General features: G+C 38.4%; 1 protein-coding gene across 4 annotated transcripts in view; it reads left to right on the top strand.

Annotated features, from left to right (window-relative positions):
- The window catches only part of NSD3 (nuclear receptor binding SET domain protein 3), a 103,940-nt gene that overhangs the window by 21,327 nt on the left and 68,845 nt on the right, over positions 1–13,768 (top strand). For all 4 annotated transcript variants that reach the window (XM_068531897.1, XM_068531898.1, XM_068531899.1 and 1 more), the window contains exon 2: positions 12,818–13,536. In XM_068531897.1, coding sequence (XP_068387998.1) covers positions 12,862–13,536 — 675 coding nt within the window. In that variant the 5' untranslated portion in view covers positions 12,818–12,861. The remainder of the gene's footprint in view (positions 1–12,817; positions 13,537–13,768) is intronic.

The following is a 13,768-nucleotide window of genomic DNA, read 5'->3' on the forward strand; positions in this document are numbered from 1 at the left end:
CACCAGTATTTCTGTTTTGTTTTTATTTAAGCATCATATTCATATTTTATTTCTTCATTTATTGAAGAGAGTGGCCAGTCTTATGCCCTTGCTTAGTTGTTTAATGAATAAATGTCATGTAACAAATCCTATTCTAGAAAGGTATCTTCTGTTGATACATCTTGAGTTTATTAGATATAGATGGAGTAAAACTACTTTGATTTGGGTGCATGTTGTCAGTAATTGTATAAAAATGACATGATTCCCTTTGTATCTTGGTGGATAAATGAGTAAAATCACATGACGATATAAAGAGAATATATTCTCTCTCGAACTGTTTTATTTTTTAAAGCAAGCATATTTTCCACTTTAATCCAGAAATTAGTCAGCAGCTTAGAGTTCTTTTTAAAAGGCTACCTCGGAAAGTACCTTTAAGTCAAGATACCCGTATAAGGTTTACTAATACAGGACATTTATTTAACATACTGCAGTACTGCGAGCCTTTTGTATCATTTGGAGAATTGATGTTTTATTAGTGTAATTGCTGAAATATAGTTCAGAAAATAAAATGTTTTTCCCTAAATAATAGCATTAAACTTTTTTTGGCGGGGAGCAGGGGGTGGGGGTGGGGGCCCACCTGCAGCTTGCGGGATCTTAGTTCCTGACCAGGGATCAAACCCAGGCCCCTGGCAGTGGAAGCGAGGAGTCCTAACCACTGGATGGCCAGGGAATTCCCTGCACTTTTTTTTTTTTTTTTTTTTTCCATTAAACTTTCAAAGAGGTAGCCTCAACCAGAGTGGCAGTAAACCTCTTTAAATGATTCAAAAGGGCTTCCCTGGTGGCGCAGTGGTTAAGAATCCGCCTGCCAATGCAGGGGACACGGGTTCGAGCCCTGGTCCGGGAAGATCCCACATGCCGCAGAGCAACTAAGCCCGTGCGCCACAACTACTGAGCCTGCGCTCTAGATCCCGCGAGCCACAACTACTGAAGCCCACGTGCCAAGAGCCCGTGCTCCGCAACAAGAAAAGCCACAGCAATGAGAAGCCCGCGCACCGCAACAAAGAGTAGCCCCCCCGCTCGCCACAACTAGAGAAAGCCCGCGCACAGCAATGAGGACCCAACGCAGCCAAAAATAAATAAATACATTTATTAAAAAAAAAAAGAATTTTCAAGCAGGATACGTTTTGTTTGAAAGATTGATGTTGAGTTGTGTAGTCACTGTACCAAATTCAGTTATTGCTTTTTGTCTATAACAGAGCCAGATAAGATGCTATCAATTCTAGCTACTTTTAGTAAATAAAAGGTGAATATTGTTGTTCATTTCCTTTCTGATGTTATAGAGGCATGGTCAAGTTCTTAGAACCAAGTGGTTGATTTTCTTTTTTCCATAACCCCACCCCCGATTTTTTGTGTGTGTGGTGAAGTTAAAATGTAGAAAGGCTTCTGAAAGAAGAATATTAATTTTTAGAGTAATATGCATCTTGTTGATACTTAGTAGCAGTTTGCGTTTGCTGATTTTTAAAGGTGTGTGTTTGGGCTCTTTAAAAATATTTATCTCTTATTTCCAAAAAGGGTGGATGATTTACAGATTTAAAATAGATAATTATAACAAAATAACATACCTGTTTTTTTTAACAATACACCTTTGTTATTACATTACTAACAATTAAACAATTTTTAAATTATGAAAGACAAAACGGGTAATACAGAATTTATGGCTTATAGTCAAAGGATCACTCTGATCATATAATTAGATTTTAAAATATGAATAGAACACACAACCAAGAAGAATGGAGTCTCTTTTAAAACCCTGGCATTAGGGGATTTTAGCATTCTTTCTATATAGATTATGCATGTTTTTTCAAGTTTTTACTTTATAGAGGCTCTGGTTTCACCCTTGCAAACCTAAGTACTGAAAATAATGGACCATATTTAAAAAAAAAAATTAACTCCCCTTAACATTTTCTTCTTGGTGTAGATTTGGGGAAAAAATAGTAAAATGAAAATCTCCCTTGATGCTGTCATCCAAAAATCCTCATATTCTGTCATTAAGGGCGAGTTGTAGTTGAAGTTTTCTGGAGGAGTATGTGTGTATGTATTGAATTGATTTCAAATGCAGGATCTGGTTTTCAAACATTAGTGATTATTCAGTTATAAATCAGTATATGACTATTTGATAGCTTTCTCTTGTTACACCTCAAAGAGTATATGCTTAAGTTTAATTTCAATTCTTTGCTTTAAAACAAAATGACTCTAATTTTTGAACATCATGTATCATTTTTATAATGTTTTGCCGCAGAAATTGCCAAACAGTAAAAATGCCAGGTTTTCAAGAAACAGCATAGCTGGTTCACTACTGAAGACTGTCTGCGTGCACTCCATTCCTGTTACTATAGAAACACACACAGACTGTGGATTTATCATAAACCTTGAGAAATATTTCTTGCACAGTTCACATAAAGAAACATCTGGATCCCTTGTTTATCCTGGGGTAAAGGAAGACCACGCTCTTCCTCTGTGCTGTGGGAATCACGTTATAGTCCACTATATTTCTTTAGCTGTAAAACTTCTAATGTTGATATATCAAATTCGCTTTGTATTTTAGTAGGATTGATTATAATTACTGGAATACATTTGGAAAATGAGGATTCATGTTCACGCCAGTTCAATTAACTATGACTGTGAAAATTGTATTTTGAGAGCTTCCACATTCTGAATTTCAGATCTACAGTATTAATAACACTAGGGTTTTAAATAGATATGCTTATAAAGGAGTTTTTGATATCTTTTGGTCTTTTGTTGGGTTAATAGACTCTCCCTGGAAATTCATTTGACTTCATGCCAGTCTCTGGGGGCTTTAAGCCTTGCAGGGAAGTGTAGCCCAGAACTAAGGAGAATCTCAGTAGTGGCTAGGTAACTGGTTATCAGTCAAATTTTGCCAAGGATATTCCTGTGGAGACCATAGTTGCGTTTATATTATCTTGCATTCTTCACAGCAAGATCCTCAACGAGTCTTTAAAGCATTTCATTTATATGTGATAACTCCCTTAAGTTTACACAGTTCAGTTTAAAAGGTTCATTAAGCCCCTCCTCTGAGCCTTTGCTTTGGGTTCTAGGAGCAGATGGATGAATAAAATTACTTCCTGCTCTTAAGAAAATCACATAAACAGATTGTTTCATGATTAATTCTAAGAGGTTTTATCTTATGAACACAGAGGAAAGTTACTCAGACTAGCCTAGAACTTAAGTGACTACTCCTTGGAAATGACTTTCTGAGCTCAAAAGATGACTAAAAGTCAAGACAAAAAAAAAAAGTAAAAGGGCGTATTAGGCATAGGATATAACATTAGTAAAGGCACAGTGGTACGAAATCATGTGTGTATGGTAATTCTCAGTAACCTGACATTACTAGTGTACAAAAGTGACTTAAGGTTGGAGATATGGATAGAGACCTTGCTTAGAGGGCCTGTGTGCTCTGTTGGCTGAAGTGCTTTGACTTTTTCTAGGAATCATTGAAGGGTTTTAATCAGGAAAGTGATGCGGTTAGATTTACAAATTAACCTAGGAATGTATTGAAGGGGCAGTTGGGTCTGAAGACAGAAATAGGTAATTTATATGACACCTTTAGAACTACTTCTGATTCCAAAAAGCCTGAATGATATCAATATGAGGGATTTTGATCCATAATGAAATATAAAGTTTTTTCTTATTGAGAAGAAACTGGTGTTAAACATAGGAAAATAAGTATATACAGCACAGCATGTAATTCTATAAAGTGGAACCTAGCAATATGTACAGTCTACCAAAGGGCATTGTTCATTTTAAGAATTTGTTATAGTGACTTAGACTAAACATTTAACACATCATGAATACTTAATTGATGTTTATAGCCTCAAGCTGTTCATCTGAAACATAACATGCTTCCTTTTTCTTTTAACTCTGTATCTAAGATTGACTTAAGTAAACTTTTCTGTTATCACTCCCCTCATGAATAAGTTGGTGAATGAATGAATGACCTAAAGCTTTAGTTGATAACTTTCAACTTTTTTCCTTTAAAAAAGTCTGTGAACGGCTTCAACAAAATTAAGAAAAAAGTATTCATTTATTGATTTCTTTCTTTTTTTTCATTCACTGATTTCTTTCATCTCAAAACAAAACAAAACAAAAACCAACGTGGAAACATTGGTCAGAGGAAGAATTTGTCCTAAATTGTGATGGTTTCATTTACTTGGAAGTACATATTAGAATGGGCGGAACACTAGTTCGCTAACTCTCCCACCAAATTGTTAGCTCTGGGCAGCGGGATGGGAAGTGTGTGATGTAAAGTGAATGTTTGGGTTGCTGTTTACTCAACATACTTAGGGATGGTGAGAAATGAGTTTACTGGCCAAGAGCCAGTGCTGTGGGACAGAGGGGCTGTGTGTGAATCCTCCATTTACAGGATGTCTGACTGTGGGCAAGTCACTTAATCATGCTGGCCTTCATTTTTCACTTGTGAAATGGGGGAAGCAATAGTATTTCCTCGAAGAGGTGTTATAAGGAGTGAAATAATATAACAAATGTGAAGCATTTAGAGTAGCATTGACACATAGTAAGTCCTTAGTCATTATTATTACTACTTGAGTAATATAAAAAGTTTAAAACATACATCTTTATCAGGGATTTATTAATGACAAAGGTATGAGAGTTTTTGGTGGCTTCTGTGGAGGAGTTTTAAAATGTGTGGGTGAGGGACTTCCCTCGCTGTCCAGTGGTTAGCACTCAGAGCTTCCATTGTAGGGGGACCCGGGTTCGATCCCTAGTTGGAGAACTAAGATCCTGCAAGCCGTGTGGCACGGCCGAAAAAAAAAAAAAAAAGTGAGGGTGAAAAACACCTAACTTCCTATCCTGCCTGTCTTTCGTGGCCTAAATGCCTCCTTCCCCAGTGAGCATTGTCCTCAGATGTCTTCTAATTCTGATGGCACACAATGTAATTCTTAGTCACCTTCTGTTTAATGTGTTTACATATGAGTCTTGCCCATAAAATCCTATCTTGTCTAATATACTAAAGAGATGGTAAATGCCTTCAGGTCAGAGATCAGGTTTTTCACAAGTTCTGTGTGCCCAGCATTTTACTGAATGATAACAGTAATAATAGCCAATAGATACTGGGCTCTAACTATACTCGGGGCACTGTCCGAAGTACTGCTCATGGATTAACTCTTATTTCTTACAGAAACACTGTAGACGATTAAAGTATCCACAGTTTCTGGGTAAGAAAACTGAGATTTAGGGAGATTAAGTTGCCCAAAGTCACATAGCTAATGAGCCTTGGCTCTGGGTTTTGAACCTAGCAGTCTGATTCTCTCAACCATAGTACTCACTAGAGCACCTCCGAAATCTGTAATGTCAGTTGGTGTGTCTGCTGTTTGAAGGCTGGCCGCCAGACTGCAGTATGTATAAAAATCACGATGTAAAGGAATTTAGTTACAGTCCTAAAATATCTTCTTCTTTCATTATCAAAACTACTTTCTTGATTGCATTATTGTACTCTTTGGAGGTATAATATGAAAAAGTGTGGCTCTATTCATGCTTAGACTTTCTAGAAAATATGATACAGTGGACCATTTAGCTGAGTTGGTCAGAATATGGTGTCAAGATTTAATGTACGCTTTTCCACCTTAAGAAGCAGTTACTTTTTCTTTTCAATACTTCTTCCAACCCCTTAGCTAAATTATTTATTTTTATTTTTCCCCAACATTTTACTTTAAAAATTTTCATGCCTTTAGGAAAGTTAAAAGAATATTATAGTCAACACCTGGATTAGTGAATTGTTAACATTTTGCCTCCTTTGTTTTACTCTAGGTATATGTACTTTTAAAATCTTAAACCATTTGAAAGTTGTGGATCACATGACACTTTAAATGTTTCAGCATAGCTCTCCTAAGAATAGGGACATTTTCTTACATAAACAGAACACTGTTACACCTTTGAAAATTAGTAGCTCCATTGTTTAGTAGCTAGTTCACGTTTTAAATTCTCATTTTCTCCAGAACATTATTTTTACATTAGTGTGTATGTTTAAATCCAGGATTTCATCAAAGTTCACCCATTATTGCATTGGTTGTTAAATCTTGTCTTTTAAAATATAGAATAGTCTTTCCACCTTTTGTTTGTAACATTAACTTTTTGAAGAGCTGAGGCCAGTTTTCTGAGAGAAGGTCCCACGTTTTGGATTTGTCTGACTGTTTCCTCATTTTGAGATTCAGTGTAAGTGCTGGGAAGAGAGCTTCGGAGATGATGATGTGTTCATGAATCACACCACAGGGCACAGGAGGCCTGTCCGGCTGGCTTCTGGTAACGCCGTATCTCCTCACTTGTCTGAAATGCTGCCCGCCACAGCTCTCTCCTGTACATATTTCTGTTTGCAATTAGTAAGTAACCTGTGGAGCGATGAATATTTAAACTGTCGTTTCACTTGTCTTATTTTTACGCAAAAACCCTTAGTGGGTCTCTCCCCATTTCCTAGGATGTAAGAGTATAAGGGTATTCTTTGTTAGATATGTATTTTGCAAATATTTTCTCTCTGCCTATACTTCACCTTTTTTTTTTTTTGCCATTTAAATTTTTTTATTTTTAAATTTTCTGTTGAAGTATACTTGATTTACAATGTTGTGTTAGTTTCACACCTTTTTGTTTTCTTAACTGTGACTTTTGAAGAGCAGGAGTTTTTCATTTTGAAGTCCATTTTATCAGTCTTTTTCTTTCATAGTTCATGGTATTTGTGTCCTGTTTAAGAAATCTTCTGCCTAACACAGTGGTATATTTTCTCCCACGTTTTATTCTAGAAGTTTTATGGTTTGACTTTAGTACCAGGTTTATGAACTAATTTTAGTTATTTTTTGTGTATAGTGTAAAGGAATGGTGAGGTTCGCTTTTTCCATACAGGTATCCAGTCATTTTTTTCCCGGCTCCGTCTGTTGAAAATACCATCCTTTCCCCTTGAATTACCTTGGCACCTTTGTGGAAGATCAGTTGACCATGTAACTATGGGTGTCAATGTTTTATTTGTTTGCTTGTTTTTTACAATGAGCATAATACATTTTTACCAACCAAGGGATTAGTGGTTGAGTAAAGTTACATTATAGGCTGATACCCCCAGAAATCCTGCAGGTCAGTGGAGGTGTACTAGTTTTAAGCCCTTTGAGGTCAGGGACTCTTTCATTCATCTGTTAATTGAACAGTATTGAGTGTCCAGCATTGAATAAGACATCCATGGTCCCTGCACTTACAGAGCATGCAGTGGAATGAGGGAGGCAGACCATAAGAAGGCGAACGCATACCTGAATAATACATATTGTGGTGAGTCCTGTAAAGGATGAAAAATAGGCTTACTGAAGAGAATGAGCAGAGGACCTCAGAAGTCCTCTCTGAGAGGTTTTTAAGCTGGAGCAGCACATATGAGAATCCCGATTGCAGAAATGAAGTTGGCACATTTGAGAAACTGAAAAGAAGCCCCTGGAGTGTAATGCTTCCAGTGGAGAGTGTTAGTAGATAACTTTGGAAATGTAAACTGAGGCCTGACCATGCAGGGACTTGCTGGGATGATGCATGGTCTGGATTGCATTCGAGTGCACTGGGAAGGCATTGAAGGCTTCGTTGTTTGTGTTTGCTTATTTTAGCAAATCATGTAGTTGCTGTCTAGAGCAATAAATTAAATATAACTAGCAGCTTAAAAACCTCCCTTATGGCCCCCCTCCAGCGTTTACAGCATGCCGTCCAAAAAAAGCAACTACTATTCTGACAGCTCTCTCCATGGATTTAGTTTTAACTTCATCCTGTTTTTGAGCCTTGTGTAAATGAAATCACACTGTGTACTAGGTAAGTGGACTCGTGGTGTCTGGGTTCTTTCATTCAAAATGACTTTTGTGAGAGTCATCCGTGTCGTCGCTCATTTTCCCTGCTGTAAGCTGAGGAGTCGTCACGTGATCGGGTTAGCTTTTAAAAGGCGGCGGGCTGTCCTCTGGGGAGGTAGGCTCTGAGAGGCAGGAGAAGCAGCCTGGAGACTGCGGAGGCAGCTGTGCAGGAGCCAAGGGGAGGTGCAGGGGCCAGTGTGAGGAGCTGGAGACGTGGAATGAGGCAGACAAGTGTGGGACGTGCACTTGGGAGGTAAGACTCCGGGAGTTCACTGACAGATTAGGCAAGAGTAGGAGTGAGGGGAAGGGGTGTGTCATGATCCCCAGGTTTCTGGCTTTGACAACTGATAGGTGGAGGTTTCATCTCCTTCTCATAGGAGGGACTGGGGGAAGGACACACTTAAGTAAAATAAAAACTAAGAGTTCATTATTAGGTATTTTAAGATGCTTGTGAGATATGAGAGAAGCTGTCAAACAGGCATTTGGATTATGGGTATGGAGCATATTGGATTAAAATGGGAAGTTTGGGTAGTTTGCATATTATGAGGCAGCTGCCATGTAAAGAGTTCTGTATTGGAGTTAGAAGATCTGAGTTTCACCATTTTACTCAACTACTGTTGGCTGCGTGACTAAGGGCAAATCACTCGATCTTTTTGAGCTCCATTCCTTCTCATCTGTAAAATGGGAATGATACTTTGCTTCATAGGATTAAACAACGTGTAACATATTAGGCCTCAGTTTATAGATATTTGGCTCAGTGGATGCTCAGAAAAGTTCATTCATGCACATGCAATTTGGATTGGTAGGAGAAAGTCGGATTATGGAAAATTTTGAAAGGCATGGAAGGGACTTGGTGTGGTATGGAGTTCAGAGTGTCTTAATATGAGAGTAGACTCTGCAGTTTGGTTTTAGATGAAACTAAAGAAGAAGTAGTTAGAGGTGAGAAATATCTAGAAAATCAGTCGTTGTAGGTCCAGGATAAGGTGCTGACGAGGGCCTGGCCTGACATGGATGTAGAGATCAAAGAACAAATCAATTCAAAGGAAGAGACTAGACTTGTCCAATGACTAGTTTTACGGCCTCACAGACAGGGTAGAATCAGTCACCCGTGAACCTGAGGCTGCTAGCTTGGGAAGCTAGAAAAATAGTGAAAGCAACGGCCAATCTGGGGTAGTCTGAAAGGAAAGCTGAGTTAAGGAAGGACAGTCTGTTCAGCTTTGAACGTATGACTCTTAAGGTTATAGTATGTTGTCTGTGGGTGGTTGGATATTCTCTGGCAGTGAGATATTGTGGAAGAGAGCACAGGATTAGAAGCTAAGAGCTTGCTTCTTTTTCAGGCTTAATCACTAATTAGCTTTGTAGTCGTGGGAAATTCAGCAAATATTGAATGTAGTTATCTGAAAAATGAAGCTAACACCTCCCCTGTCAGCTTTACAGGCTTGTTTTGTGGATTAAATAAGAATGTTTATGAGGGGACTTCCCTGGTGGTGCAGTGGTTAAGACTCGGAGCTCCCAAAGCAGGGGGCCTGGGTTTGATCCCTGGTCAGGGAACTAGATCCCACATGCATACCACAACTAAGAGTTAGCACGCCACAACTAAGGAGCAGGCGAGCCTCTACTAAGACCCGGTACAACCAAATAAATTAATTTAAAAAAAATGTACATGAAAACACTGTAATTGTAAACTCTTATACTATAATTGTAATAGGGTAATGTTATTTCTGTTCTTAGTTCAAACTAAAATAAAATATTTGGTTATAGAGCTAGAGAAGAGAAGAGAAGGGGGAAAATACCAAACTTCTTAGAAGTTTGTGTTTGGAACTAAATCACAAGCATCAGAAATCTTAGTCTCTGAATACATGTGCCTGAAAACCTCTGTAGACTATAATTTGGGAGACTGTCTGGAAGCTGATCTTGTGTACAACAATTATGAGAACCAAAAACACAGGTTGCATCTTGTCAAATGTTGGTATTTAACTTGCCTTCAAGTTGGAAGTTTGGAGAGCTTTTGAATTCTACCTGTGTACTTGCCCCATGTGTGTTTATGGAATTTTATTTATTTAATTTTTTTTCTATTTTTATTTTCTTTTTCACATCTGACTTTTACTACAGGATAATGATTTAATTAAGTATTCCTTTAGTTTTTAAAATTAATTAATTAATTTACATTTTGGCTGCGTTGGGTCTTTGTTGCTGCACGCAGGCTTTCTCTAGATGCGGCGAGCGGGGGCTACTCTTCGTTGCGGTGCGTGGGCTTCTCATTGCGGTGGCTTCTTTTGCTGTGGAGCATGGGCTCTAGGTGCACAGGCTTCAGTAGTTGTGGCACACGGGCTCAGTAGTTGTGGCTCGTGGGCTCTAGAGCACAAGCTCAGTAGTTGTGGTGCACGGGCTTAGTGGCTCCACGGCATGTGGGATCTTCCCGGACCAGGGCTCGAACCCATGTCCCCTGCATTGGCAGGTGGATTCTTAACCACTGCGCCACCAGGGAAGTCCCTGTTCACGGAATTTTAGAACATACCCTTCTAGTGTCTGTGAGCTATATACATTTTTGCCAAGGGTCAGAGTAGGGTAATGTTTCAACTCTTAAGCTATATATATAAAGAAATGATTTCTAACCTTTGTCAGCATTATCAGTACAGTATGCTGGTTAGGATCACAGACTCTGAAACCAGACTGCATGGCTCGAATGACTAGCTTTGTGCATTTGAGCAAGTCATAACCTCTCTTGCCTCTGTCTCCCCATCCATAATGGGAACTGACATTAATGTCTAGCTGAAGGTTGTTGGGAGCATTAAATGTGGTACTGTATTTAGAGCGCTTAACAGCTCCTGGCACACTCTAAGCGCTCTTTAAGTGTCAGCGGTGGTTATTATGGAATAGTTAGTCGTTATTTTGGCAGTGACCAAGGAATAAAAGCACATGAACGAAAGAAACAAATCCTCTCAGAACCTACAGCTGAAGAAAATGCAAGTGGCATAGTGGCAAAAGTCTTGGGCTTTAGAGTCAGAGACACTTACATTCAAATCCTAATTCGGCCCCCTGGGCATAGGGGTTTAAGCAAGACACCTAACCCCTCTGAAACTCACTTTCTTTACCTAGGAGGCAGGAGTCAGATACCCACCTTGTAGAGTTGTTTTGAGGATTAAATGAGATACATATAAAGTGCTTGGCCCAGAGTAGATGCTAAAAAAGCTGGAGTGTTCTCTCACACCCCATGCCCCCATCCCTCACTCCACTGTAGAGCAGTAAGGGCAGTTTGATTTCCTATATGCTCGCATATTCATTGTTTGCAATTTTAGAACTTCTAAAATTCTTTCCATTTGCTAACAGCAGAATAAACAACAGCTGTTTAATTGGATACACCTTGGAAAGTGTTGTCAGCTTTTGTTTCCTTCTTCCCTTTGCTGTTCTGGGTTACTTGCTTTATCGTTATGGTAAATCCTACTAGAACCAAGATGGTGGACATTATTAGTTGGTCATGGAATTGAACTAGACTGTAGCTTCAGAATCCTCTTCCCAGTATTCTGGCAGCTACAGTCAGTTTATCAGACTTGATACAGTAGTGAAATCCTCTCAGCCTTAGGGCTTTTTAGAAGAAATGTTTATAGGATTTTCAAAATAATATCTGGGCAGTCCATTAATCCTCTGTCTCAAGATGTGAGACTGTCAAACCTTATGACAAAGCAGAGTGGTCTTAGAGCATTTCCTAACAGATGCTTATCCATATTATAACATTGTTACACAATGTGGGCATTTTCAGACACCTTCTAGAGAAGGCACAGTAATTGTGAGAGCATAATGCAGTGACCCAACCAGGAGTGTGCATCAGTATGAGCTGGAATGTGGCCTTAAAATATTCATGCTCTAGGCCTCACCCCAGATTTACTGAATCAGAGTCATCAGTATATAGATCTTGACATGTGCCTTTTGTAAAAGTAAAGTTGATTCTGCTATACATACCACTGATTAAAAACAACTAGATACTGGCAAGAGTATAGGAAATCAGGCATCCCCTTACACTACTGGTATGAGTATAAATTGATATAGTACAGCCTATGAAACAGTTTTGCAGTATCTATCAAAATTCAGATCTGTCCTGGAAGAATACATATATGCATAAAGATACAGTTTCAAGAAAGTTTCCTGTAAACCTGTTTATAATACCAAACAGTTGTGAGCAACTCAATGATTGTCAGTACGCAAATGGTTAAACATGTTAGGGTAGATTACACAGTTGTTTACTGTGCAACCACTGAAAGAGTGAAGTATGTATGAGAGTGATCTGTACACGCTGATGTAGAAAGATATCTAGGACATACTTTAAGTTGAACAAGCAAGTCGCAGAATAAACTCTTTTTTAAATATTTTGTGTGTAAATATGTAGAGAAATATTTGGAAGAGTACCCACTAAAGTATTTACAGTGGTTATCCATGACTTAGGAGAATGGGAATGGTGGAGTGGGAGAGGATTTGGCCTGTTAATTTTTGTATTTAAAATATTTGCAGTAAGATTTTATTATTTTTGTAATAACAGAACCACTGGATAAAATATGAATGATTTAAGGAAAGCGCACATGGAACCTAATTTGTATGTGTCAAGACACTGCTTATTTTGCAATTTACAGTTTTAACTGAGACTTATAGTCTCTAATTCGGGAAACAGAAAGGAATGTCAAAACTGTTTTGCGCGATGGCAAAGAGGATAAAATTTTGTTACTCAAGTTATTGTGAAAGTAATTGAGTTTCAAACAGATAAGCATTTAAGATAAAAAGTATTTGCTCTGTGTCAGAATTATATTGGCTACCTGTTTTAAAAATTTAGTTTGTGCAGATCTGGATATGAAAATTGGATTCAGAATATTTTACTTTAATCCTTTTGCAGTTGATTAGCCTCTAGTCTTTGAGGATGTTAACACCTTTTAATCTCTCTTTTAAAACTTTAGGCCCGATGAGAGAAAGGGAAAGTTAAGGATGCTGGAGCAGAACAATGGATTTCTCTTTCTCTTTCATGCAAGGGATCATGGGAAACACAATTCAGCAACCACCTCAACTCATTGACTCCGCCAACATCCGTCAGGAGGATGCCTTTGATAACAACAGTGACATTGTTGAAGATGGTGGCCAGACACCATACGAAGCTACCTTGCAGCAAGGCTTTCAGTACCCACCTACAACAGAAGATCTTCCTCCACTCACGAATGGCTACCCATCATCAATCAGCATGTACGAAACTCAAACCAAATACCAGTCCTATAATCAGTATCCCAATGGGTCGGCCAATGGCTTTGGTGCAGTTAGAAACTTTAGCCCCACTGACTATTACCATTCAGAAATTCCAAACACAAGACCACATGAAATTCTGGAAAAACCTTCTCCTCCACAGCCACCACCTCCTCCTTCAGTACCACAGACTGTGATTCCAAAGAAGACTGGCTCACCTGAAATTAAACTAAAAATAACCAAAACTATCCAGAATGGCAGGGAATTGTTTGAGTCTTCCCTTTGTGGAGACCTTTTAAATGAAGTACAGGCAAGTGAGCACACAAAGTCAAAGCATGAAAGCAGAAAAGAAAAGAGGAAAAAAAGCAACAAGCATGATTCATCTAGATCTGAAGAGCGCAAGTCACACAAAATCCCTAAATTAGAACCAGAGGAACAAAATGTAAGTTGAAACATCTTTTTGAAAAAATTTGTAATATTTCACATTTACTGGAAGTCCAAGAGATCTTTTTCAGTTTTTATCTCTCCAAATGTAAATATTTCTGATAACTTCTTTCATCTGATCCCTAGCATGGAGCTTGGGATGTTACGATAGGTGGTAAGTAAATATTTGTTGAATAAATGAATGGACATCATCAGAGTAAAGAAATATTTTAGAAACATGTGACACTAAA

Source organism: Eschrichtius robustus, chromosome 21 (assembly GCF_028021215.1).
Source record: "Eschrichtius robustus isolate mEscRob2 chromosome 21, mEscRob2.pri, whole genome shotgun sequence".
In the NCBI taxonomy this organism is placed as follows: Eukaryota; Metazoa; Chordata; class Mammalia; order Artiodactyla; family Eschrichtiidae; genus Eschrichtius; species Eschrichtius robustus.